Source organism: Carettochelys insculpta, chromosome 6 (genome assembly GCF_033958435.1).
Source record: "Carettochelys insculpta isolate YL-2023 chromosome 6, ASM3395843v1, whole genome shotgun sequence".
Classification (NCBI taxonomy): Eukaryota; Metazoa; Chordata; order Testudines; family Carettochelyidae; genus Carettochelys; species Carettochelys insculpta.
In genome coordinates this window covers 111,662,126-111,690,105 of record NC_134142.1, presented here as the reverse complement: position 1 = coordinate 111,690,105, position 27,980 = coordinate 111,662,126, and the positions used below count along the sequence as shown (strand labels likewise).

Sequence of the window (27,980 nt, the reverse complement as noted above, 5' to 3'; positions counted from 1 at the left end):
ATGGTGTTTGGTAGGGGGATACGGGTCTCCATATGGGCCTTTATGTTAGCTGTCTACTGTGTGCACAAACAAGGTAAGAACCTATTCACATTTCATTTTGCTTGGAGAATAGAAAAGAAAAGGTCTAAATTAATTGGCTTGATAGTGGTATATTTTAAACAGTTTTATTTCTTTTATTTTGCAAGCCTTCTAAATGGTAATTAAATGATATTTCTTTGTGTCTTTTTATTTTACTACTATTTCCATTCACTATTTAATGTTTGTGTGTTAATTGGAAGGATATATTTTCATATTGCCTTAAGCTAGTATGATTAGCAGTATTTGGATGAAGATGATTTTGAAGATCAAATCAAAACAGTGAAATCACAACAGTTCAAGATAGTTACTAGCGATGTGAAATGTTTTAAAACATTCTCTTTTTGGTGAATTGTCTACTAGGATTGTTGTTGGATTTTACTTTTATCATTTCATAAAAATGTAGGAATTATCTGATACTTGTCAGACCCATGGTCCATGAACTCCAATATCCTGTTAATGATACTCTTCAGTAATAGATGCTTCAGAAGAATCAGAAGAATCATCAGACAGTTATGGGGTAACCTCCATCCAAAGAAAGTTTTCTTCCTCACTCACAAAATAGTTAGAGATGGTCTGACACTCTGCAACAAGAGGGTTTGTGTTTGTCTGTATCAATATCTGTTGTTACAATTCTAGTTATTCTTGTGATCTATATAAATATCTAATCCTTTTTAAAATTCTCCTAAACTCTTAGATTAAGCAGTATCAGAACAGCTGGTTCCCTGCCTTATTGTGTGTTGTTGAATTTGCCACCTCTCATATATATTGATTCTTCCCTTGTTTGTTTGTTTGGTCTTTGAATAATTGGACAGGGTGAACTGAAGTACCTGATCTACCTTCTTTGTATCATTCATCATTGTGTATGTTTTGTTATTATGACAATATGACATTAATTAGGACTAATCCCAAAAGCCTATTAAATGACATGATTATGTGCATAAATAAGGGCTTGCAGAAGTGGTCCTATTCATATAACATAATTGTTGCAGCTGCTTAAGAAATGTTCCCATAAACATTTGTCCCAATGTAAATTTTCTCTTTCTTTCTTCTCATTCTCTAAAGAAGGAAAAGTATAAATGTAATAATTATTGGTAAAATATCTTTTTCCACAAAAATAAAGACAGGCAGAAAATTAAGTCAGGCAGAATTTGTGCAAGCTTTCTTTTAGAGTTCAGCACCCATTCCTTGCTATTCTGCCCTAATGACTCTTCTAGGCAGAGAAAATTATTTCTACTGGATAATGATAATTTGATAGGTGACTTTGTGATATGGACAGATGAAGACTAGGTTCAGGACACCAAAGTCCTACTGCTAAGCGAGTGTTTTTCATATTTTCCCCCAACATACTCTGGGTAAAGTGACTACAAAATAAGGGGGCTTTGTTAGAACATTTTAAAGCAAGTGAATTATTTCACTTACCATGACCCATAAACTTTCTCGACTATGATTTTTTTTCTTATTTGTCTGCAGCTCTTGCATTCTTGAATGCTACAGCTGGAACGGTGACCATCATCCCACCATTGACAGTGAACTCTATAGTAACATGTAAGTTAAGCAAATAGTCTCAAAAATGCCTCCATCTTTCTGAAGTGATGATCAGAAAGCTAAAACAAACAGGGAAACTGCCTGATCAATGAAAAACGGGTAGATCATATGATAGCAGATTAATAGCTGAGGGATGGACATATGACTGATGAATAGAAACACAGATACTTAGGTTGGTACATTATAAATGGCAAACAAAGATGGATGGAGGAACAGAGATGGGTTAAATAAGTGGGTGGATAGATGGATAAACTGATTGGCTACAGCTACACTAGAAGCATCTGTCTACAGAAGTTACTGTCAGAAGAGATACACCAACAAAACTTGTCAACAGACCCTGTCTACACATAAAAGCAGATCAATCTTTAGATCTGCTCTGTTGACAAAGCAGCCCCCCAAAGGGTCTACACAGCTTTTTGTTAACAGTTTCTGTCTACAAAACACATTTTCTGTGTAAACACTCCACAAGTTTTGTCTACAAAACCCCAGTTTTGTCTACATAGTATCAGAGAGGTAGCCACATTAGTCTGTATCTGCAAAACAATTGGAAGTCCTGTGGCATCTTATAGACTAACAGATTTTTGGAGCATAAGTTTTCATGGGCAAAAACCCACTTCGTCAGATGCATGTTGTCATATGCATCTGACAAAATGGATCTTTGCCCACAAAAGCTTATGCTCCAAAAAAATCTGCTAGTCAATAAGGTGGCACAAGACTTCTCATTGATCATATATGGTGTACAGTTGATAAAAGGACAGAAAATAACAAATGGAAGTGGACAGAACAATGAATCAACTAAAGAAATGAATGCTTGAGCAGACTGTTATAATAATAGTCATGTTAATTTGGGGGGAATTCACAGTGAATTGTTACAGTGAGCTTTCAATCTACAGCCTTCAATCCTGCTCACAATGAGCGTGTGTGCAGCACATGGGGCAACTTCCACTTCAAGACCTTTGATGGGGCCATATTCTACTATCCTGGACTCTGCAATTATGTCTTTGCATCACACTGCACTGCTGCCTATGAAGACTTTAACATCCAAATCAGGCGCACTGTGGTGAAGAATGTCCCTACTATCAACCACATTACCATGAAGCTCTATGGGGTGGTTTTTGAAATGGCAAAGAACATTGTTCTGGTCAATGGCAACAGGTAAGTTTGGACAAACCACTGTCTGATGAACATATCTGTTTCCTCAAATCAGGCATATATTTCAACACCTTTGTAAAACACCTATATCTCATGATACTCCAGATATATTTAATCATACAAGCATCTCACCATTCTTCTGCTGTCATGCTATAAAGTACGTTTGCCCTTCAGAGATGGGCCCAAACCAAAATGCCAGATCAAAATATCCCTGAACTTTGAGGAAGCTTGAATCCAGATCCAGCTCTATACTTTGTAGCCTGAGCCCATCTTTTCTTTCAACTCCTTTTTCTTCCACAGGACTGCACTCTGAAAGAATCCATATGGACACCTGTTAACACAGGCAACCTTTTTTTATTCTGCATAGCATTAAAAGTACTTAGCACCTCTGATGCTTTTTCTCCAGGGTTCAGCTGCCTTATAGCCAGTCTGGAATCACAGCTGAAAGAAGTGGCATGTATATAAAAGTGGTTGTTAAAACGACTATGTTTTTCATGTGGAATGAAGATGACAACGTTCTGGTAAGAAAAAGTTCTAGGTGCTTCAGAAAATAGGAAATAGTCTATTAAAACATTTAGACTCTTATTTCTGACTGGATTCCATTTTAGGTGGTGATAGAATATGTTTGGGCACACCTTTGCCTACTCTGATTCTACACTTTATCACATAAATATCTGCGGCATTCTCAGATCAAGTAGGTTAATGTGCACAAAAGAGAAGCTGCCTAAATATTTGGCCCTAAACCTATATCTTGAGCAGTAGTATGAAGATATATGGGCAGTCCTTGGATATACTAGCCCACATCATTTGCAGGGCTACTGGTTCCCCCACCATAGTGCTGATTATTTCTCCCTTTATGGAGCTATGTTTTCATTCATTCACTCCTGAATAAACTACGCGTGCTGTGGTCATAGTGAAAATCAGGTCTCACACTTAAAATGGAAAAAAATCATGTCACTCAGTTCCCTAACATAGTAGCACTGTTACATCAGGTGCCACTCACCTCCTGAAATTTTATTTTCCAGGCAAATTCCACTTCCTAGGACAACAGTTTCATAGTGGATTTGATCTACTTCCTAAACAAAACAATAGATAGAAAAAGGGCTGACTATAGTACAGATGTTGCAGTGAAAAGTAGGTCTGCATACATAACTCAGATTCCATGAATCAGAAATCGTATACAAATTTTGTCCACGTTCTATCAATCAGGTTTGAAATAGTCTTCTAAAACATATTTACATAGCACCAATGAAAATTATTTAGGTGTATCAGGCTCAGCTGCTTTCACTGATTTTGAATACATTGGGGAATGTATATATTAATTCTAATTTTTTTGTCCATCATTTTAGCTGGAATTGGATGACAAATATGCCAGTTCTGTCTGTGGGCTTTGTGGAGACTTCAATGGTATTCCAACTTACCATGAGTTTTTTTCAAATGGTAAGTGTTCCAAATAAGAATTAATTACTGGCTTCTAGTGTCTTCAATTTCTTTTTATTTATTTATTTATTGTGCTAGCTACACCCCTTTAGCGTGTCTCTTTTCCATCCTGCTACAGGACTTGCTCAGAGCATCAGCACATTTCAGTCTTTAGCTAATTTACATATAACATTTATTTGTTTATTTATTTCATTTGTGACCCAGCTATACGTGAGCCAAATTACTGATTTTCAAGCATGATTACATATAGAAATACATCCGTAAACCAAAAGACAATAAATATACCAAGTAAAGCAATCACAGAAATTGCTGATCAGGAATGTTCTGTATCCACATGCTCCAAGATGTCAAATCTAAATTGTATTTGTATAATTTTATCTATCAAACCACATTTGCAAAAGCCACATAGACTCATTTTTGTCCATAATTAACATGCAAGCATCAGCACAACATCCCAATCCTGAGCTGCCAGAGCCAGGGGATCCGACAGACATGCTGAGTCCCAGGAGAAGCAAAGTGGCAGCTCCGCACTCCTGGAAAGGGCAGAAGGGGCATGGCTGGAGCAGACAGCCTTCAGCACTGCTTGAAACACAGCACCCCACAGCCCCTCCACCTCCAGACAGCCCGCAGAACTACCCAGACCGTGCCATATGGTGCTCCAGTTGTGATTCGAAGGGCCTGGGGATCTGGCCACTGCTGCTCCTGTATTAGTGGTGGCAAGTGCCTGGGAGCCCTCAGCCCTTTTGAATTGATGAGTCCTGGGGCAACTTCCCCCATTGCTTCCCTATCTGTGGGCCTGGCCTGATCCTATTCCAGTGTAATTCTAGGTTTGCCTATTGATCTACATAATCTTTACACTACCTTTTCCAAGCCTATCATTCTGACTCTATCACTCCCTCCTCTCTCTGTATTCTTCCAATCAGCTGGCTACAGGCCTCTATCTCTCCACTCATCTATCTACCTCTCTTTTCCAGCTGAGTATCACTGGTTTATTTGCAAGACTTTTAGGAAATTTACTCCATCTCACCTTTTCTCCCAACTGTCTTACCTATTCATAAGCTATCTAAAACCTTCTCCTCTGTTACCTAACTACAGGCCAGTCTAACCTTAAATGAGTTTGTCATTTTCCAGCTCACTTTTCAGTTTGCGCCTTCCTAGAATTGTTTTATCATATAAAGATAAAGTCATTCAAAGTAAATCGAGTCTATGGTGTCACGGAGTTAATTTTGTCTGTGGTTTTATGATTTTCTTTTTGTCTACATGAAATGTAATGTCTACATGAAAGAACTCCAAGAGAACCAAGTCACTTCAAATCCTATATATTAATTTATTTATTGCAGGTGCTGAGCTGACTGTAACACAGTTTGGAAATATGCATAAGATGGATGGGCCAACAGAATTCTGTCAGAATCCTCCACCATCCTCCCTAGACAATTGCACTGGATATTTTGTAAGGATATTTTTGTTTATTCTCTTGTCTTTCATTTAAATGTGTCCATTCTCTTCTCCTGTTTCAGAAGGGACACTTGGAGAAAACTCTGACTGGTTTAGAGGTAGAAGAAGAATACAAGATGTCATTAAAGAATAATTTTAACAAATGGATAACTGTATTAATTGATCCTTCCTTTTGGGGATTTAAGTTGTGGATTTAATAAATTGCTTCATTTTGTTTTCTCTTCAGAATGACATTTGTCACAAAATATTAACTGGCTCTGCATTCTCAGGATGCAATGCGCTAGTTAATGTTACAAAGTACATTAAGTCCTGTGAAGAAGACTTGTGCCTCTGTGATCAGTCCATGACTGACTTCTGTATTTGTAACACCTTTGCCGAATACTCCCGGCAGTGTGCCCATGCCGGTGGACAACCTCTGAACTGGCGAACCCCAGAATTATGTCGTAAGTGTCCTAGAGCTGCCTTCATCTGTGGTTGCCAATTAGTCAGCAACAGATTCCTGTAGTTTGCTGGGGACTCCTGGGGATTAAATGTTAAGTATTAGAGTGGTTTCCAGAAGCTCTAATATGAATTCCGTCTTTGGGGACTGGGTACAGCTGATCTCTCCATGATTAAACCGTGGTCAGCAATATTTATCAATGTTAATTCCAGAGTTAAATTCCCCAGGGTATAACTGGACACTTCAGTGATTTCCACAGGACTCAAATACATATATGCACTAGAAAATTAACCTCCAGATTTCCTGGAAATTTAGATTCTTGAAAAGAGGGAGCCACAAAACAAATGAATCAGAGTATAAGCCTTACAGACAGTTACTCATGAAGCCATAGAATGCCACTCCTCAAATCACAAGCTCAGTATCATGCACTTCTATTGAATGCACACATTTCTGAAAAACAAAGGTAAACTACAAATTATGGTAAATAGTTAGTCTGTAGCTTCACAAAACACCCTAATAAATACATCTGTTAATCTTTGAGGTGCTACAGGACTGCTTGTTTTTACAAAACATGGATTAAGATTACCAAAATCCAAGGGATCCTCAGGTTTGGTGTGGCCTCATCTCTAGTAGTGAAGATTGAATGAACATGTATTCTAATATATAGCTAATTGCATTTGAATTCAGATATCTGCCTTCCTTTAAAATTCCAGAAAAGACATGTAATTTCAACATGCAGTATCAGGAATGCGGCTCCCCCTGCACTGACACATGCACCAATCTTGAAAGATCTCAAGTCTGCGAAGATCATTGTATCGATGGCTGCTTCTGCCCTCCAGGCAAGCTTTTCTTTATTCTCATCTTTTATAAACCCAACAAAGAGCAGGAACAGATTTACACATAGACATTTAGCAGCTTTCTCGGGAGTCAGGGCTCTGCCAACTGCTCTCTTTACAGCTTCAGGTGGTAGGCTTTTACCTAGGAACAACAACTGACAGAAACAGGTGACTGAATAATTGATTTCCTGAAGATGTACATCATCTGCAAAGTAGAGAGGAATACTCAGAGACCAAAATACAAATATAAATCTATGCCTGACTTATGGGAATGAGGTGGTTTTTTACAGCAACTCAGTATTATTCAACTGAGTTCACCTTACAGGGTAAGTAATGCCTAAAACCATGTGATCTCTAAACCTTGGATAACTCCCCCAAGTGTCCTCCAGCAAGAAAGTTTGGGAGTGAAAGTCAGGAAGACAGTGGTACAAAAACACACAAAGTGTGAAGAAACAGAATACATAAAAAGTTTGTGAACATCCTGAAGTAAACATGTATCACATTACAAATCAATGTGTGTGTGCTGTTCTTAAAATAGAGGTTAGAAAAAGTATGATTTGATATGATTTATTAAAGACCATCTCGTATTCACATGCATTGCGGCTAGAATTATTGAACATTTTACTGTGTTTTGGTTGCCAACCCCTGAGCTATGACCATTTACAATAGCTGAGGATCTGTCTGCAAGATTACATTTTATATTTGTAATCAAATATTTAAAACAAAAAAGTCACATATTGTCAAGATGTATAAAATACTTTTGTAATATATCAACTTCTCCCTTTGTTTAGGAACTGTGTTGGATGATATTAACAATGCTGGCTGTATTCCCCTTCTGGAGTGCTCCTGTACTTACAATGGCAACACTTACGCTCCAGGAGCATCTTTTCACACCCATTGTCGTTCCTGGTAACTTATCAACTTTGCTGTTTCTTTTTGGTAAAATGAACTAGCCTAAGGGCTTATTATACATACATTTTGTCATTAGCAATCTCTAAGTGCATACTACTGACCTCCCTGCACTTCTAGCACAGTCTCAAAAAACCTCACATTTGTCTCCTTTGGTATCATTTTGACAGGCTTTGCATTCTGACCCAAGATAAGAATTTGTGATATACAGATTTCTTACCTTGTGTGCTACCTTGACGTATTTTGACTTTTCCAAGACAGAAGAATATGCCTAAGAATCTCACCTATTTGCAAACATTTATTTCCTCTGAAAAGGCCAATAATAATATGATAGGAACATCAGTGGCAAAATCACAAAAGTTAATGGCATTGGAACTCCTTCCCTCCAGGCTATTATCATGGTTGTGATTAATTTCTCCACTTTCCTTCCAGTACCTGCAGTCAAGGCCAGTGGGACTGCAAAGATCTTCCATGCCCTGGATCTTGTACAGTAGAGGGAGGTTCACACATCTCTACATTTGATGAAAAACATTACAATGTCCATGGAGACTGTACTTATGTTCTCTCTAAGGTAAGCACCATCAGGTTATAGGTCATATGCAGTTATATGGAGGAAGGAGTGGAAAGGATGCCTCAGTCAGCAAAAGACAGGCTGACTACACTGAAGAACATTGGAGAGTATACTGTTGAAGCAGGAAAACACTGTACTGAGTGAGGGTTTGTAGTAATTCATGCAAAATGTATTAACTAGTTTTGATGCTTGGAGCCCTCACACGTAAAGTGAATACTGAAGTATTTCAGATTCCAGATTTTGATAATTGTGGGTAAATGCTGAATTTTTATAAACAACTACTGTATTTGGTCTATTTTCAAAACTGCACACAATTCATGAAAAGATGGTGATACCAAACGGAACTGAAGCAAACTTTGTAGAGAGGTTGAATGAAAACTTTGAATCTAAACACTAAAGCCAAATCCTAAAGGTGTGCTTAGTCCCAGTCTCTACACCTATAAAACTAGTTCCAACAAGCTCTGAGCTTTGGGAAAGTTTGGATCCACCTCTACAAAATAAGTATTTTTTCAATCATGGGAACGAGCCTTTAAAGCAATAGTTGTTCATATTGTTTTTTCAGTTCTGTGAAAATGACACATTTGCTGTTCTGGGAGAATTGCGCAAGTGTGGCTTGACAGACACTGAGACATGCTTAAAGTCAGTAGTCCTCAACATTAATGGAGGGGAAACTGTAAGTATTCAAAACAGTGGTTAAAATACAGCAGGAATATGTTATAAAATACAGAAAAGCAAAAGGATTAAGCCAGAATGAGTCAAAGACAGAACTTTCTGAATAACTGATTTTTCAATTCAGGTCAAAGCAAGCATTTCGTTTCAGACATTTTGCTTCATTTTCAATTTTTTGTATTTAAAAAAATAAAATTGAAGTTAAAAAGTCGCCTGAAATCAACACATATAAACATTTCATTTTGAACAAGAGAGAATGAAAGATTTAAACTTTTTTCTTTTACTGAAACTATTTGGCAAATACAACACGTACTTTGAAAATGTTTGTCCCTGGGTATCTGCATTTCTTAGAAAAAATCTTTAGATTTCAACCCAGGTTGCAATTATCCTTCTAAGTATTTCCATGTCTGGAAAACATATTGAAAGTAAGGTATAATAACAAGCAGTTCTGTAGCACTTTAAATAAAGATTAATAAATTTATTCTGATTAATCTGAAGAAATCGATCTTACCCGCAAAAGCTCATGACTTAATAAATATGTTAGTGTTTAAGGCGCTACAGGACTTCTTGTTACTTGTGAAGCTACAGACTAACACAGCCATGCCTCAGAGACTAAGGTAACATAAATAAATCTTTATTTATTGAAATTATGAGATAGGCATTTGGTTCAGCCCCATGCAATTTCAGTTAGAAAAAGATACCTTATTCACAAAACGGGAGATGTTCTCTTTCTATTAAGTAAACAACGAGCCCAGGATCTTAATCAACACAGACATAAAGGTCCTGCATCCCTGCAAACTAAGGTAGCCTAACTAATGCTTCAGCTATATAAAGAACACAGAATGATTCTTTAAAACACGTCCTTTTGGGAAAAGAAAGCAAAGAAGATTAAAAGGAGAACAATTAAGATTTTAAAGTAAGAGGCGGGAATCAGAAAATCAACCCCTTCCATGAAATTCATCAGTACCTATTGGGATATTATCATTACAATGCATGATGTAATGTTTATCTTTCTCTTCCTTGCCAGATCATTGCGATCAAATCTGGAGGTGGTGTGTTTATGAATTGGATCTACAGTCAATTGCCCATCTCAACATGTATGTTTCTCTCCCAAGGCATGAGACTCTCATAATTTCACTTAGACTTCTGCTTGTTATTTTAAGCTTCAGAGAAGTTCGACTGGTATCAATATAATGAAGAATCTGCCAGTCTAGCATGTTTATCCAAGATGATTTCTGACCCAGATCTCCAAAGTTTCCTGATAATTACACCCTTCTGTCCGACTCGCTCTGATATTGTTTTAGTTTTTTCCAACTATCCTCATAAAGGTTTTTATGCCACCCATACCCTGCTCATTTTCCTGTCCACAAGGGACTTAGAATGATCAACATATAAAACTAGAACAAAATTATTCTTGTTAATGCTTGATGTAATCCAATATTTCCCTCCATTATTCTGTGGGGAAGGAACAGACAAAAGGGGCATTTTGTTCCTATGTAGACCAAAACTTCACTTGCTTACTCCTAGGCAGTCACCATCAGATCTTGCAGTATGTTTCATTCAACTTTGAGCATATCTTGATTTATCTCCACAATGGGGTTCTCTATAGTGGCAACAGATAGCCAACAAAAGCCATAACAATGGGGTACTGTTACCAGCATTTGACATCTTCTGAAAATGTGTTACATTGTTCTTTGTCTATAGCTAATGTCATCATTTTCAAACCCTCATCCTTCTTCACCATTGTGAAGACAATGTTTGGACTCCAGATGGAGATACAACTCATGCCCATCATGCAAGTTTCTCTGCGACTGGATCCATCTTTCAAAGGGCAGACCTGTGGTAAGTGAACGTAACAAAACCAGTGACCTACCTTAAATCCCTGCTGGTTTTGTATGAGTGATTCAGCTTTGCACTTTATCAACAGGTCTCTGTGGAAACTTCAACAACATTGAGGCTGATGATTTCAAAGCCATAAGTGGCGTAGTGGAAGGAACTGCAGCTGCATTTGCTAACACCTGGAAAACACAAGCTTCATGCCCTAACATCAAAAATAATTTTGAGAATCCTTGTGCCCTCAGTGTAGAAAATGGTAAAAGCATTGTAGAAAATTTTCTGTGATGTGAAGGGAACTTGAAATTATATTCCTAGTTTTTCTGTGTAGACCTAATGGAAAATGCTTAACATAAAGCAAACATTAGAAGAATTAAAGGATTTTAAACATGATAAAACATAAATTTGGAATCAGGAAAAAGTGTTCATAAGAAAGGAAGTTAGTGAGAAGGTAAATAATGAAATAACTGCTAGAATCATGAATTTCCAAGAACAGTTTATCTAAACAGATTTAAGTTTAGTGCACATGATGACAACTTGGTGTGGAATAAGTGTATAATAGCTATATGTTTATAAGATTTGGGTGAATTCTTTGTTTAATCCATGGTGAGAAACATTGCTTTTTCATAACTTTGGTTTTGGTTTACACTAGCCTTTGCCAAATGTTGCAGTGAGTCACCCAATGTGGTTGCTATGATACAAATTCATAGTAGAGTTTACAAGAGTTCATGGTTCACAGAAGGGCACATTAGCACCAAAGTTTTTGAATCTAATGAAATAAAAAGAGTAGTCTGCATTAATTTCATTTCCTCTATTCACAGAAAAGTATGCTCTGTACTGGTGCAGCTTGCTGAGGAACAGCACAGGACCTTTTGCCAGTTGTCACTCCACAGTGAATCCAGCTATTTATTACACGGTACTTAGCTACTTTTCTTTTTCCTTTTAAAGCCAATCAAAATTGAAGCCTTAAAATCAATTATTTGAAAAGAAATTCCCCAAATACATCTCCCAGATTATGCCATGTCTGTATTTCAATCTGCTTAATAAATCACTTCTTTTTTTCTCTATATACTTACTTCATGGCAACTGTTATACTACAACACTCTGTTGACAGAAGTGACTGTTGGACGAGATTTCCCGACAAAACTGCGGTCAACAGAGTGCATCCACACACAAAAGTCAATCAGAAGAATGCTTGGCTCTGTTGACAGGGCAGCTGGACTGCCCAGCTGCTTTCTCGACAAAACGGGTGTCTGGAAGCACAACGGAGAGGGCTGCCCATTATTCTGGATGCCCTGTCTGTTGAAGGAAGACCCCTCAGAGTGTCCACATAGGTTTTTTGTTGACAAAATCTGTTGACAGCAGATTATGCCTCATAGCTGAGAGGCAGAACATGGCTGGCAAAAGTGCTGAGTTTTGTCAACAAACTGTTGACAAATGCATTTTGCTTGTGGATACTGCACTAGTTTTGTCATCAAAACCAGGGTTTTATTGGCAAAACTCACTAGTGTAACCATAGCCTAAATATACATAATCTACGTTTATTTCAGTGTGTAATCTTGGTTTCATCACCATGAATTGCTTTTACACAAAGGCTACGTCTACACAAGAAGCATCTGTCACTAGAAGTTACTGTCGACATAGAAATCTCGACAACAGGGTTCTTTCAAAGATGGGGTTTACTTTAGATAGAGATGCGTCTACACTGTTTTTCTCCTTTCAAAAGAAGAATATGCAAATGAGGTGTCAGATATGTCAATCTGTACCTCATTTGCATTTTGATTTTCCTCATTTGCATGCCTCTTTCGAAAGAGGAATACAACTTTAGACACAGCCTTTATGTGTGTAGGCCCCTTCTGTCGACAAAACTCTCTAGTGTAGACACAAACTTTAAAAATAACAAGCAGTCACATGGCATATTAGAGACTAACAAAGTTATTAGGTCATGAGTTTTCGTGGGGACAATTCACCTCAACAGATGAGTTGGAGTGGGCATTACAGAATCCAGGGTACATATAGAAGCAAAAAAACAAAAACAAAACAAAACAAAAAATTGATTTTTACCCATGAAAGCTTATGATCGAATAAATGTATTGGTCTCTGAGGAGTCACAGGACTGCTTGTTGTTTTTGAAGTTACAAAGTAAGCTGGCTACTGCTTTGAGACTTTTTACACTCTTTGTTAAACTAGAACTACTATTTGCCAGAGAGCAAGAGAACCAAAATATAAATCTATGAAGAGGAAGTTGTATATAAAATATACAATTTCAATATAATTTTTTCTTAGCAAAGTATAACTTCAGAATAATACATATATTTAGGTAAAATGGGCAATTATCAAAGATCAAAGATTCTTAGGATATTATTTTATGGTAACAACCGCCAATATTTGGGGATCTCCATTATCACCACATAAAAGATCCTAAAAGGAGGTAGGAAAACATGAAAGATATGTTGGCAGTACTCACAACTATAAATGGAGAAGAAGTTGACACATAAGATCAGAAGTTAAAAGGACCAGTTTTTGAATGGTCAGTTCTCAGATTATTAAATTTTTTAATTAGTTTGTTTCTGCATTCCTAGAACTGTCTGTTTGACACCTGTAACTGTGAAAAGAGCGAGGACTGTATGTGTGCTGTCCTCTCTTCCTATGTGAGAGCCTGTGCTGCCAAAGGAGTTCTACTGCAGGGATGGAGGACTTATGCCTGTTGTAAGTATTTATAGCCATTCCTTGGATCTCCTATTCTGAAAGAAACAGCAGTAGAATTGTCAATCAAATATTATCTTATATCAATTTTTAGCCAATGCAATCAATTTTGAGGGAAAGATGTTGAAAAGTAAAATTCTAGCAATAATTCTGAACTTTTATAACATAATGGAGGTTAGTTATGGTACATATAAACAGATGAAAGACATGATTCTGGCTATAAAAAAGAAAATGGCTGTTGAAATGGCTTTGCCTCTCTCTGCAGAGGCTTTAAGTAGGGTTTAATCTGTCATTGGTTGCCATGGAAACAAGTGTATCAGATCGCAAAAACAATATTTGTTCCAAATGGAACACTTCAAAAATAGAAAAAATATTTAAACACATGGTTTTTTAAAGTCACCAACCTGTTGTTTTTCATCCGACATGTCTGTTTCCAATGTAGCAGCAGGAGGATCTACCTACCCCAGGAGGCCTCATGCCTCCCTGTGCAACCAAAATTTTAGCAGTTTCTACTATAATGTTGTTTTCCCTTTCTAAATCTCATTTGAAAGCATATATTTTCTCATGTGCATATAGCATGTCTTTTGTTCCCAAACTATTGTTACTTTTTTTTGATGAAATGCTGTACTTTATTTAATTCACAAAGCATACTGAATTTGTTATGAAAAATCTAATACACAAAAATATAGAATTGTTGTTTATATATAATTCATATTATATATTCCTCCTCTCTCCCCACCAAATATTACCTGGAATCAATACATCTGTTCACATAATTTGGTTTGTTTTCTCTTTCTCAAGCCAAATATACAACTTTGTGTCCCAAATCCCTGAGCTACAACTACGATGTCAGCTCCTGTCAACCTACTTGCCGGTCTCTGAGTGAGCCCGATGTCACGTGTAACATCAAGTTCATTCCAGTTGATGGCTGCACCTGTGCAGAAGGAACCTACATAGATGAATACGGCAAATGCGTGTCTGCTGACAAATGTCCTTGTTATTACAAAGGATCTCCTATTCCCTCCGGAGAAGTTCATTATGAAGATGGTCTTGTATGGTAAGAGATTCTTCTGTAAAAGCTGCACTGTATAAACTTCATTAATAAAAGTATACAGCTCAGTTAAATTAACTGTACTCAGCCTTGCATGATTTTCAATACAATGTTCTGGCCACAGAATAGTTTTAGTATTCTTTGAGGGCAGTGCCTTTTTTAATTTTTTTAGACTTACGAAAACTGTTGCATTTAGGCAAGATTCCTATTGTATTTCAAGATTTTTCTGCAGCATAAAGTACAAAACTACACAGTGAGAGATTTATAGTATAATAAACATCAGACTCACAGAGAAACATTGTCTTTCACATTTTCAGTCACATTGTCCCATGATGACTGTAGCCAAAACAGCTAGCAGATAAGCTGACAATGAATTCTTTTCTGTAATCACAGGCTGGCATGTTGGAATTCCATGTTCTGTTGGAAAGTTCTGAAACAGCAGAGAAACTGTTGTGCTCAACTTCAATATGTGGTAATAGAACAGAAGGTGCCATGCTAATACTAAATACTAAACAATAAATACTATTATTGTCTTCTATTCCTTACAGCACTTGTGCACTGGGTAAACTGAGCTGCATTGGAGCTATGAACAAAACGTTAGGTAAAAACCTTTCTTTAGCCTGTCTTTGCTCTCTATTCTCTCCTTGGCTTTGGGGTATGTTCCCTTTTGATGCAACCAAAAAAACCTGAAACACAGAGGAAACTCAATAGTGTGGAAACTGTTGCTTCATTTCATCTGCTATTTTCAAAATAAAGTCTATCCAGTGCTACCAGTAAAAAAAAAGGCACACACAAATTAACATGATGGCAATGTAGTAATAATTACATGTAATTTCTTACAGATTATGTAAACTAAAAGCTGCTACTTCCTATGGAATTCATAGCATCCTGCCACATATGCCACTGCATTTTTTTTAAGTTGTACTGGATATGACGCACATATACCAAACTGCAAAAGCGCAGAACTCAAAGCACACACAACTCAGAAAGTTCCCTTTGTATCTTTTGCTGTACAAACTCTGTGGCATTTTCTTGTATCTCTTATATCATTCTCTCCCCTAGAATGTGCTCCTCCCATGGTCTATTTTGACTGCAGAAAAGTCACTGCAGGCTCCACTGGAGCAGAATGCCAGAAGAGCTGCCAGACTTTCGACATGCAGTGTGTAAGTGGCTGAACAGGAAAAAAATTTTTGTTAAAAACTAAGGTTGCTACTCCTGTACACTAGAGTTACTCTTTGTTCATAAGTATGGTCCTGAAGCTGCAATACTGATAGTGTGTTGTTGTAACAACGGAATCACTGAAGATGCCTGAGAAAATAAAAGTCCGCTTTATGGCCACATCTATATCAGAGGCTTTTTCCGGCAAAACTGGGCTTTTGTTGGAAAAAAACCCACAAAGTATCCCACACACAAAACACACTTTGTTGACAACTTGTCACGAACACCCCTGCACATCCGCCGGCAGCGTTATACCTCTCCTTGTTCAGGTATAACACCTCTCTCAACAATGTTCTTTCGAGAAAACAGATACATAGATGCTCCGGGACCCCTTTTGTCGACAGACAGGACTTCCAGTTCCTGGGCTGCCCTGTTTTCAAAACTTCCAGATAGCTGGGCACTCTGGCTGCTTTCTGTCAACAGAGCAGCTTGCTCTTTCCATCCACCTTTAAGTGTAGATGCAATCAGTTAACAGAGGTCATGCTGGGACATCTCATCCTACAGTCACATCTGACAAGAGATGCTTCTCTTGTAGACGTAACCTACTTGAATTGCTCACAGAGGTACTAACTGGAGATGCAACACACTATGTAGATCTAATTCAGATAATACCTAGCAAGAACTAATTCTCAACCAAACATCTAGGCTACATCTACACTACAGTGATCTGCTGACAGAAGGTACTTACTGTTGGAAGATGTCTTCTGACAAAACCTCTGACGACAGATCATGTCCACACACAAAAGCAGTGGTCTGCTCTGTCGACAGAGATCAGCCAGACTGCCCAGCCACTAGCTTGACAGAATGGCCAGCCAGAAGCTTAGCAAACAGGGCTGCCCAGTAAACTGGAAGCTTTTCATGTTCACAGAGGGCCCCCGGAGCATTCACATCGTTTTTTTGTCAACAGAAACTGTTGACAAAGGTGTTCTTCCTCATCCTGGAGAAACAGAATGCTGTCAGCAAAAGTGTGAAGTTTTGTGGACAAACTTTCAACACAATCCATTGTGTGTGTAGAAGCTATGCGGGTTTTGTCAGCAAAACCCTGTCATGTAGATGTAGCCTTAGGGATTTCCTATGTGCACAGATCTTTCAGTAGAAAATTATTGTATGTAATTTCCTTTAAACTGCTAAGACTTTTTGTGCCATGACATATTTTTTAAAAATCTTGTACACATCCAGTTATATTACAAAGCCTAGGAACATAATCTCAGACTGATTGGCTGTGTCATTTTATGAGGCAACATCACATGAGATAAAAGGCAACCCAACTTAATGCATCACAAAAATGTATCTTACACAATTCCTTTTTTTCCCCATCTACTGAGACACAGCTCAGCAGATCCACAGGTTCATCTGCAATTCAAGCTGATACCCATTTCAATATCTTTCATACTTTCACAGTCCCTAACCCCATGGTTCTCAACCAAGGGTACCTGTAACCCTTGGGGTACTCAGAGGTCTTAGAGGGGGTACATCAATTCATCTAGCTATTTGGCTAGTTTTACAACAGGCTTACATCAAAAGCACTATCCAAGTCAGTACAAACAATTTTGATACAATGACTTGTTTGTACATTTCTGTGTTTTACATACCCCAATTTAAATACAATATTTATATTCTAATTCAATTTCACAATAATAGTGTGTTGCAACACTTTTATATTTTAAAGTCTAATTTTGGAAGCAAGTAGTTTTTAAAAGTGAGGTGAAACTTTGTACTTGCGTGCTCCCATCAGGCTCCTGAAGGCTACACTTACCTGGAAATGTTGAGAAATGGTGCTCTGTAATAATCAGACAATTATTTGGAAAATGATTTCAGAAGTTCTAGAACACTAAACATACTTGTAACACTACACTGCAGTACATCTTGCTCTGATACAGTAGAACAAATGTGTTGCAATGGTGGGGAAAAAAATGTTTACCTGAAAATTGTAGGTACTAGGGGTACTTGTAATTTTTTTAAAAAAGGGGTACTTTATAAAAAAAGGTTGAGAAACATTGCCCTAGACCACCTATTGAGATTGGGACACAGGAAAGCTACATCAACACTAGCAAGTTCTTTCAAAAAACACAGGCCTTTTCCAAAAGAACATGAGGAGCATCTACACACAAAAAGCACTTTTTCGATCTGAAATTTAAAAAAGTCACATTTTTTCCGACGGCCCTCTTCCTCTCTCAGCTGGGGAAGAGTGCCTCTTTCCAAAAGAGTCTTTGAGAAAACAAATGTGTGTGGACACCCTTTGAGTCCTTTTTTGAAAGAGCAGTCTTTGTGGTGCTGGATTTTTCAATCTCTGACCCATTGTTTTGAAAGAGTGGGGGCTGTATGGACACTCTATCAAAAGAGACAATCAGTTTTTTTATTCCTTTTTTGTATGTGGACGTGCTCTTTTGAAAGAAGTTTTTGGGAAGAAATCTTCCACAAGAGCTTCTTTTGAAAGATCACGGTAGTGTAGATGGAGCTGAAAAGTTTACTTTTACATTTAGCAGGTTTTATCTGCCACTAAATCTTCCTTGAGCAACCATACATGGCTACGTCTGCATGAGAAGCATGTGTCTACAGAAGTTACTGTCAGAAGAGATGTTTCGACAAAACTTCTGTCGACAGATTGCATCCACACATAAAAGTGGATTGATCTTTTGATCCACTCTGTTGACAAAAGGGCCCACCGGAGTGACTACACAGCTTTTTTGCCAAGTTTCTGCTGACAAAACACATTTTGTGTGTAGATACTCTGCACATTTTGTTGCCAAAACCCCAGTTTTGTTGACAAAACTCTCTAGTGTAGACATAGAACATATGTTTAAATAAAACATATTTGTCTTTGAACCATCTCTGATTTAAACTGGATGTAAATAAACCTAGTCCAGAGACAGGTACTAAGAAACTAATCTTACTCTCTCTCTACATGACTAACTTAATTTCTGAAGCAAAGCAGCAGAAATGTAGCACTTTAAAGACTAAAAAAATTATTTATTCGGTGATCAGCTTTTGTGGGACAGACCCACTTCTGAAGTTACATTTTCTATTTGGCTTTGCAGTACAGCACACAGTGTATGTCTGGTTGTATGTGTCCCTCTGGCCTAGTGTCAGATAATAAAGGCAGCTGTATTGTTGAAGAGGAATGCCCATGTATTCACAATGAGGCTACTTACAAACCAGGAGAAGAGATTAAAGTTGACTGCAACACCTGGTATGTATTAATTGAACTGTGTGGTTCATGGAGCCATCACACTTCCCTCTCCAAAGATTTATATATAAGAAGAAAAACAGCAAAAAGAATTTTTCATTATGAACTGGGTTGGCATGTGGACTTTCCAGTATATTAACCATAACAAGCCATTTTTCTGTCATTCAAGGCAGATAGTTAAAACAAAAAGTGGGACCCAGGAAACCTTTGGGTTTAAAGTTTTCTTAGAAACAGATTAAGAGGGGGAGCAAGGGAACTTTGATAGATGATCTAGTCAGTCCGCCTGTTCTGTGGCAGGGCAAGTATACCCTGGACCATCTGGACATGTTTTTCAGAACTTCCAAAGATGGGGATTCTACAACCTCTCTTCATAATCTATTCCAGAACGTAACCATACTTGTAGTTCGAAGGTTTTTCCTAATAAGGTAACCTACATTTCCCATGCTGCAGATTCAGCCCATTGCTTCTTGTCCAACCTTCAGTGGAAATGAGGAACAATTGACCACGGTCCTTAACATTTTTAAAGATTCTTAAAAAGTTCCCCCTCCATTTTCTTTTCTCAAGATTCAACCTGCCTAGTGTTTTTTTAACCTTTCTTCATAGCTTTTCTACATCTCTTGTCATGTCTGCAGCTCTCCTCTGCACTCTCTCAAATCTTTCCTACAGTGGGGCATTCAGAACTGGACACAGTACTCCAACTGAGGCCTCACAAGTTCTAAATAAAACAGGAAAATTACATCAGACCTCTGAGATATCACAGTATGATATGGGCCTTTTTTGCATCTGCATCAAAACAATTCTCCAATTTGTCAGGGTCATTTTGTATTCTAATACTGTCCTCCAAAGTGCTCACAATTCATCCCATCTTGGTGTTATGGGCAAATTTTATAAGTATAATCTCTATTCTATTGTCCAAGTCTTTATTGACTATATTGTAAAGTACCAGATCCAGGACAGGCCCCCGCCAGACCCTATTAGATACATCCCCCGAGTTTAACACCTAGCCATTTATAATTACTCTTTGAGTACACTCCTTCAACCAGTGTTGCACATACCTGATAGTAATTTCATCTAGACCACATTTCCTTGCTTTTCTCATTAGAATATCATATGGAAATTAGTCAAAAGCCTTTTTAAAATCAAGATATGTTACTTCTACAGTTTCTTCTCTATACACTAGCCCGATAATCTCATCAAAGAAAGAAATTAGGTTGGTGTGGCATGGCTTGTCCTTGCTTGTAGCCCCATTATTCTCCAGGTGCTTTTAAATTGACTAATAATTTGTTCCAGTGTATTTCCCAGGTATTGAAATCAGGCTGACTAGCTATAATTCTCAAGAACCTCTTTGTTCCCTTTTTTCCCTTCTTCAGTCATCTGGGACCATACCCATCCTGCATAAGTTCTCAAAGATAATCACTAATTATTCCAACATTGCCTCAGTTAGTTCCTGAAGTCCTGCCAACTTGAATATAGCTAAGTTACGAACATCTTCTTTAACCTGGTCTTCCCCTATTTTAGTTTGTATTCCTTTCTCCTTGTCTATACTAATTATATTAATTATCTGATCACATTTTATTTTCATAGTGAAGACTGAAGCAAAGTACACATTAAACTCTTACTCTGTTTTGTTATTAGCACTCCTTTCCTGCTAAGTAGATGCCACCTTCATCTTTCTCTTGATCATAATGTATTTATAAAACCTATTCTTACTGATTTTTATGTCTCTTCCTAGTGATAACTGTGAGCCTTAGCCTTTCTGATTTTGTCCCTACGTGCTGCTGTAATTCTTTTGCAATTCGATGTTTAGCAGTCCATTTTTTCACTTTTTGTAGGATTTCTTTTTGATTTCAATTCATTAAAGGGTTCATGATAGAACCATATTGGCCTTTTACTGTTCACCCATCTTTCCTCTGCATTGGTATAGTTTGCTGTTACTCCTTTAATACTGTATCCTCAAGAAACTGATGGATCTTTTGAATTCCTCTTTCCCTAGATTTTCTTCCAATGGCACCTTGCCTTCAGTTCCTTGAGTTTGTTAAAATGTGATACTTTGAAGTCCATTAGACTTATTCTGCTGTTCTCATTCCTTCTGCTCTTTAGAATAATGAAATTTGTCATGCTATGATCACTTTCACCCAAATTGCATTCAGGCCTTTCCCAAAAATCAGAATCAAATCTAAAACGTCTGTTCCTCTGGTTACTTTCTTAACCTCCTAAAACGAAAGCTGTCACCAATACAGTTCAAGAACTTATTGCACATTTTTGTGTTTTGATGTATTACCTTTTCAACAGATGTCTAGGTGGTTGAAATCCCCTGTTACTACCAGACTTTGGTAGTGTTTCCATGAAGTGCTATCTATATTCCTATAGCCCCTTCATACAAAGTGTATTTATTAAAGCTTAATTAATTAATTCTGCATCATTTCGTTAGAGAAATCCTAACTTTAACACTTTTGCCAGGACTGATACATACTGAATTAAATAAATATGTGATGGGAATTACCAATACATCAAATGAGTAATTTTATGATTAAGATATTTTCTTCTTCTTAGTGTGTGTAAAAACAGGATGTGGAAATGCACCACAGAACAATGCCTGGGTACATGTGCTGTTTATGGAGATGGGCATTACATCACATTCGACGGCAAATGGTTTAATTTCAATGGAGACTGTGAATATACATTAGTCCAGGTACGGGCTTTTCTCTTGTATTATTACTTGTGGAATATCTGCTGTGTGACAATAAAGCCATCTGCTAACTTAATTTCTTTCTTCAGGACCACTGTGGGAAAAACAGCACAGTCAATGGAACCTTCCGAGTTGTCACTGAAAACATCCCTTGTGGCTCCACTGGTACCACCTGTTCTAAGTCTATTAAAATCTTCCTAGAGGTGAGTAACTTTTTTGGCACATGTTTGAACAGAATAGTTTTATTATGTATTCATTTGAGATTAAAAGAAGACTGTCCAAAGTTTGTAAAATTCAACTTAAGCCAAAATATATTTTTCCTTCCGATCTTTACTTATTTGTTTATTTATGTGGTGGCAAAGCTATCCTACATAGATTTGGGCCATATTCAATTTTTCAGGGGAGTGATGTGAAATAAATCATTTCATGCCACATCCTATAGGCCCTCTACAATTGTAGGCATTCTCTCCTTTGATTGGCTTAAACATTTTGAAATGTATGCTATTAAAACAATGGTATGGTCATTTGATTTGAATTACATAAAATAGACTGATGTCATTTGCCTTAGTGATAAATAATTACTTATCTATGCTGGGTAAATACTACTGCTATCTTTAATATAGAAAATATGCATAATTCAGATTATTCCCATTGTTTTTGACTGAGGCCTCCTATACAAAGAAAAAGTTTATTCTTGTTAATTTCTTTGATTTTTCTCTTCATTTTAGGCCTATGAGTTGATACTCAGTGAAGACAATCTTGAAGTGGTAAAAAGAGTAAATGGAGCACAATTGCCATACCAAGTCCACTATATGGGCATGTATTTGGTTGTTGAAGCCGAAAATGGAATTTCTGTCATTTGGGATAAAAAAACCAGCATCTTTATCAAACTCAGCCCTGCTTTCCAGGTAAGGCTGTAGAAGGCAGGAGTTTGCTACCAACGATCATTGACACAAATGATACATTACCATACCTCTTCAGTAAGAAAGCAATATTGATTGAAATCAAAGTGTGTCTGAAAGCCTCTGGTAAAATGATATGAAGCATGTTTATTCAAATCTCAAATATCAGTGTTAAAAGGCAGTATGTGGCATTATACTATAGTGTGTTTCCATAACTTCTGGTTTACGAGAAGGGCGTTATTAACCATAGGAAATGGGAAATAAGTGTGTATGAACATTGGATGACTGACTTTTCCATGAGGTAAATCGATCAAGAGTGATTCAGCCAGCCGCAGAAATGTATATAAAGATATATTCTAAAGCCATGAGTTCTTCAGTTAACCAGTAAACTGGAATCAAATATGTTTATTTTGTCCCACAAATAAGGAATGCATGTATTTTAACTTCATACATATAGCATAGTACTTATGTCAGCCATGCGCATTTGCCTGGGCTGCCACTATTTAGATTGGCAAGCAAAATATTCATTTTCATCAATGTCATTAATGTTGGTAAAGAGCAAGTAAGCAGATTTAGTGCCTAAGCTGCTTATTTTCGTGACTATTTTTAAGGCTGTTTTATCGATGTTTGGATCTTGTACAACATAAAACAAACAAAAGAATATTCAACAAGTTTCTGTCATCCTCTTTCTTGTTTGTTTGTGTGCGCACACAGGGCCAAGTCTGTGGTCTCTGTGGGAACTACGACGGCAATTCCATTAATGACTTTACCACCAGGAGTCAGTCTGTTGTTGGGAGTGCGCTGGAGTTTGGAAACAGCTGGAAACTGTCTGTTACTTGTCCTGATGCCAACTATATAAAGGACCCATGCTCTACCAACCCTCACAGGAAGTCCTGGTCAGAGAAGCAGTGCAGCATCATCAACAGTGAAGTCTTTGCTGCCTGTCACTCTCAGGTACAGCAAATCCTCAAAGCAAAATTCTATTAAATAAGGGCTATTACAATTTACGATAGACAATTTAGACATACTCTTTTAGCATCCGAATGGAAAAAATGGGCCTAGTTTGTCTAGCAATACCAATACCAGAAAATGAATGTTGCAGATTTTACCATGTTGTTGGAGTTAACATTCTCGAAGGGTTACTCTGAGAAAGCAAAGTGACCCTGGAGAAATAAAACTTACACTTTTAACTGTTTTCTTTGTCTCACAGGTTGAACCAAGTAAATATTATGATGCATGTGTGTCTGATGCTTGTGCCTGTGACACTGGCGGAGACTGTGAATGCTTCTGTACAGCAGTAGCTGCATATGCTCAAGCATGTAGTCAATTTGGTGTCTGTGTAGCCTGGAGAACTCCATCAATCTGTCGTGAGTATTTGCCCATAGCTCAGCGGAGATTGAAAGAAGGATGCCTCAGTTTCAAGGCAATAGTTTTGAAACTGTTATTAAGTATGCTATTAAATACACAGCAACAATTTGTTCTCTTAATCTTAAACTGGGTTGACAATTATGCAGTTTCAGCTCTCGTTTCATGTATCAGAGAGGTAGCCGAGATAGTCTGTATCTTCAAAAACAACAAGAGTCCTGTGGCACATTACAGACTAACAAATATTTTGGAGCATAAGCTTTTGTGGGCAAAGACCTGCATGCATCTGATGAAGCAGGTCTTTGCCCATGAAAGCTTACGCTCCAAAACATCTGTTAGTCTATAAGGTGCCACAAGACTGCTATTGCTCCTGTTTCATGACTTTCAGGACTGGCCAGTGGTATGGTAGTGGCACGAAAAAACTCTGAAGCATTTTATTCTGAACATGTGTATTTTCCTGTTTCTCCTTAGCTATGTTCTGTGATTACTACAACCGAGAAGGAGGATGTGAGTGGCACTACAAGCCTTGTGGAGCCCCCTGCATGAAGACCTGTCATAATCCAAGTGGAATATGCCTTCATCAGTTACCAGGTTTAGAAGGTAGAAAGAACTATGACACACGGGCTACGTCACTTGCTGTCGAACAAAGGGAATAATACGAATAAGACTAGAAGTCTGTGCTGCATGACAGACCTATATTAGTATCTGTGTTCATAGCATAGCATTACATCCACGTTTTAGGAGCTCGATGGGAGCCTTGCTGGCTAAATGATAACATTGTATCAACCAAAAAAGGGGACATTAACAGGAATCCAGAAGCAGGACTTTCCCTTTTATTTGGAAGGACCCATCATACTATAAGGAAGGCAAGCCGAAGAAAGTAAGCCAGTGAAGCAGTACATATTTGGAAAGCTGTTGTGCCTAAGAAATATAGCCCCAAGTAGAAAAATAAAAAGGAATTACCTTCTGTGTAAAGTTCTAGCTTAAACTCTTTTTAAACTCTTTTTTCCTTCTTCAGGCTGCTACCCAACCTGTCCAGCAAACAAGCCATATTTCAATGAAGATGAGATGACATGTGTTGATAACTGTGGGTGTTATGATGCTGAAGGAAACTATCACAAACCAGGCATGAGCTTCTACTCACATGACAACTGTCAGTCATGGTAAGATTTAGTACAAAGTCTGACCGTGGTAAGGGGAAAGGCTCAAAGCAACATTTAAAAGCTCTGTGCCACAGTCACACAGTGAGGTGAATTCATGTTGTCTGTGCAAAAGTGATCCCTTACTGTTGCATACCAATTTTCACATGACTGGTGAGCAATTCTATTCTGCTGAAGCAATTTTTAATTCTCTTCAATTTGTACTGAGTAGCACAGTAAATTCTTCCGCTTAGCGGCCAAAAAAATATAATGTACTTTGTAACTAACTATGGTTTGTTCTCTGCTCTTGTATCATTGTGATGTAAGATATGTGATATAAGAGCACAGAATAGTACAAACGTGAGTATAATACAGCTAAACCTTTCTAGTTCAGCACCCTTGAGACCCGACTGGTGTGGAATGAGAGAATTTGCCAGAGCACAGGAGGTCATTATTGTCTAGCAACATTACCAACACTTCCATAGTTTACTGGGCTTTTAGAAGTCATTTAGGGGTAAATTAAAGCTACATAGCAGCATACAACTCTGAGAGCCAGGACTGGCGGCTGTAAACAAACTTTGGCTACGTCTACACGTGCCCCAAACTTCGAAATGGCCACGCAAATGGCCATTTCAAAGTTTACTAATGAAGCGCTGAAATGCATATTCAGCGCTTCATTAGCATGCGGGCGGCCGTGGCGCTTCGAAATTGACGCTCCTTGCCGCAGCGCGGCGCGTCCAGACGGGGCTCCTTTTCGAAAGGACGCCACCTACTTCGAAGTCCCCTTATTCCCATGAGCTCATTTCGAAAAGGAGCCCCATCTGGACGCGCCGCGCCGCGGCAAGGAGCATCAATTTTGAAGCGCCGCGGCTGCCCGCATGCTAATGAAGCGCTGAATATGAATTTCAGTGCTTCATTAGTAAACTTCGAAATGGCCATTTGTGCAGCCATTTCGAAGTTTGGGGCACGTGTAGACACGGCCTTTATGGGACTACAGGAAACTTGGCCACACCCATATTAAATAGCTGTCTGGCTAACTAAAATCATGCCAGATTACAGATGTTGCCAGATGAGAGAGTACCAGACTAGAGAGATTCAACCTGCACATAATATAGAATAAAACTCAGAAACAAATCTATGTCACTTGTTATTAAAAGTTCATAACTAATGTGAGCTAATACTCAGGCTTTTTCCTTTTCTAGACCCAGGGCCAAAACGTCATTGGTGGAGCGATGAATGTGATAAGTGGCCTCCTTAAAGACTTATTTATTTAGTTTCCCATAGTCTTTGACTTCAGTCACATGCAGGAGCTGAGGTCTGATGTCAGGGAGATGACTGGGAGAAAACAGGCATGCAGAGGGGCTGGCATGAACTGGTTGTAACAGGGAGGCATAGGAAGAGACTTGTCTAGCAATAAGGGGATGAGAAAAGGAATGGACTCTTTTCTTAACCTCCCTCTGATCCATGCTGCTCCATTGTCAGAACTGGATTTAGGGAGAAAGAAAAAAGTAGCCTCAAAGGAGGATATGCTTCATGTACTGAGAAGGGGGAATAGTAACAGCTCCTAACTATTCAGCTTCAAAGAGGTGTTTAAATCAGAACTGGCTATGAGAATATTAGCTAGAATCTAGACAAGAATTTCACTGAACTTCAGTCAAACCCCAGTTCAGAATAATTTCACCCTGTTTTATGTTTAGTTTCTGGTTGAAATTCAGTGCAAACAGTGTAGCCATAAAAGGAGTTTATCACCCTTCATGTGTCTTCTGCCTCTCATTTCTACTCTATTTCTTTCAGTACATGCACCATGGAAGGCTTACAGTGCACATTTGATTCTGAAGGTAAATTGGCAAAGAAGATTTATGAATGAAAACAAATTCTTCGGGTTTTTTTTTCATTTGATGGGTAACTGACAATATCATTCCACCTCTTCTGTTTTACAGCATGTTATTGTTACTATGAAGAATACAAATATAAATATAAGGATGTCATTTATAACACCACAGATGGGATTGGAGGGTGTCTGAGTGCAACTTGTGACATCAACGGAACAATAACCAGAGAATTCTTTGAATGTGGTGGAATTGCAACCACCACCCCATTTACATTTAGCACAATCCGACCTACAAGTGCTGCAGGTATTTCTGTGCATTTCTCAAAAGATCTGAAAAAAAAAATCTTTATTTGCCTGCGGCCAAGGGCAACTTACTCTTCTAATTGCACATATTTGTACTATAAGTTGGTAACTTCTATGAAAACATTCAGAAACTCAGCTGACAGTTCCACTTCCTGAGGATTCTCTGCATTTGTGGGGTAGAAAGTTGTTGCAGCATCTTTTACAAATTTTCTCCATCAGTCCCCCTCCCACTCTTACCCTGAGTAATACCACCCGGTTGCTCCCAGAGGAAAGATAATGTGGCTATTTCACCTTTATGCCTTGGAGATCCCTAATTGCCAGGAACATGAGGTAGAGCAGCTTTAAGGACAGCTCCCAGACAGCTCTATAACCGGGGCAATTTTACTGCCTCTTCCTATGTACATGGTAGACAACAAATAGCAACAATTTTAAAACAAACTAAGTATGTTAGTGCAACCCTCAGAGTTAAAAAATCTAGTATGAAGGAATTTTCTAGGTATTTCAGAATGTCCTTTGACACTCTGCCTGATTACTAAAAGTTCTTGTAAGCAACCTACTGCTTTCTTCAAAAAGCTAGTTTATGTCTGCTTGATCCTGCAGTTTTGAATCATGCTAAACATGCAAAAATGACAAATATATTGCACTGTACAGTAACATCATGA

The 27,980-nt window shown here is 38.0% G+C and overlaps 1 protein-coding gene across 1 annotated transcript; it reads left to right on the top strand.

Moving 5' to 3' along the window:
- Window positions 1–27,980, top strand: LOC142015127 (mucin-5B-like). The gene is made up of 30 exons (XM_074998546.1): window positions 1–73; window positions 1,549–1,623; window positions 2,517–2,778; window positions 3,182–3,296; window positions 4,125–4,215; window positions 5,556–5,665; window positions 5,897–6,113; window positions 6,823–6,948; window positions 7,737–7,854; window positions 8,287–8,425; window positions 8,988–9,098; window positions 10,122–10,191; window positions 10,799–10,936; window positions 11,022–11,186; window positions 11,749–11,843; window positions 13,510–13,636; window positions 14,435–14,690; window positions 15,233–15,285; window positions 15,747–15,847; window positions 18,941–19,092; window positions 21,643–21,781; window positions 21,868–21,981; window positions 22,507–22,686; window positions 23,395–23,634; window positions 23,891–24,047; window positions 24,517–24,645; window positions 25,064–25,208; window positions 26,979–27,022; window positions 27,125–27,319; window positions 27,919–27,980. The coding sequence occupies exons 1-30, from the start codon at window positions 1–3 to the stop codon at window positions 27,978–27,980; spliced, it is 3,999 nt and encodes a 1,332-aa protein (XP_074854647.1).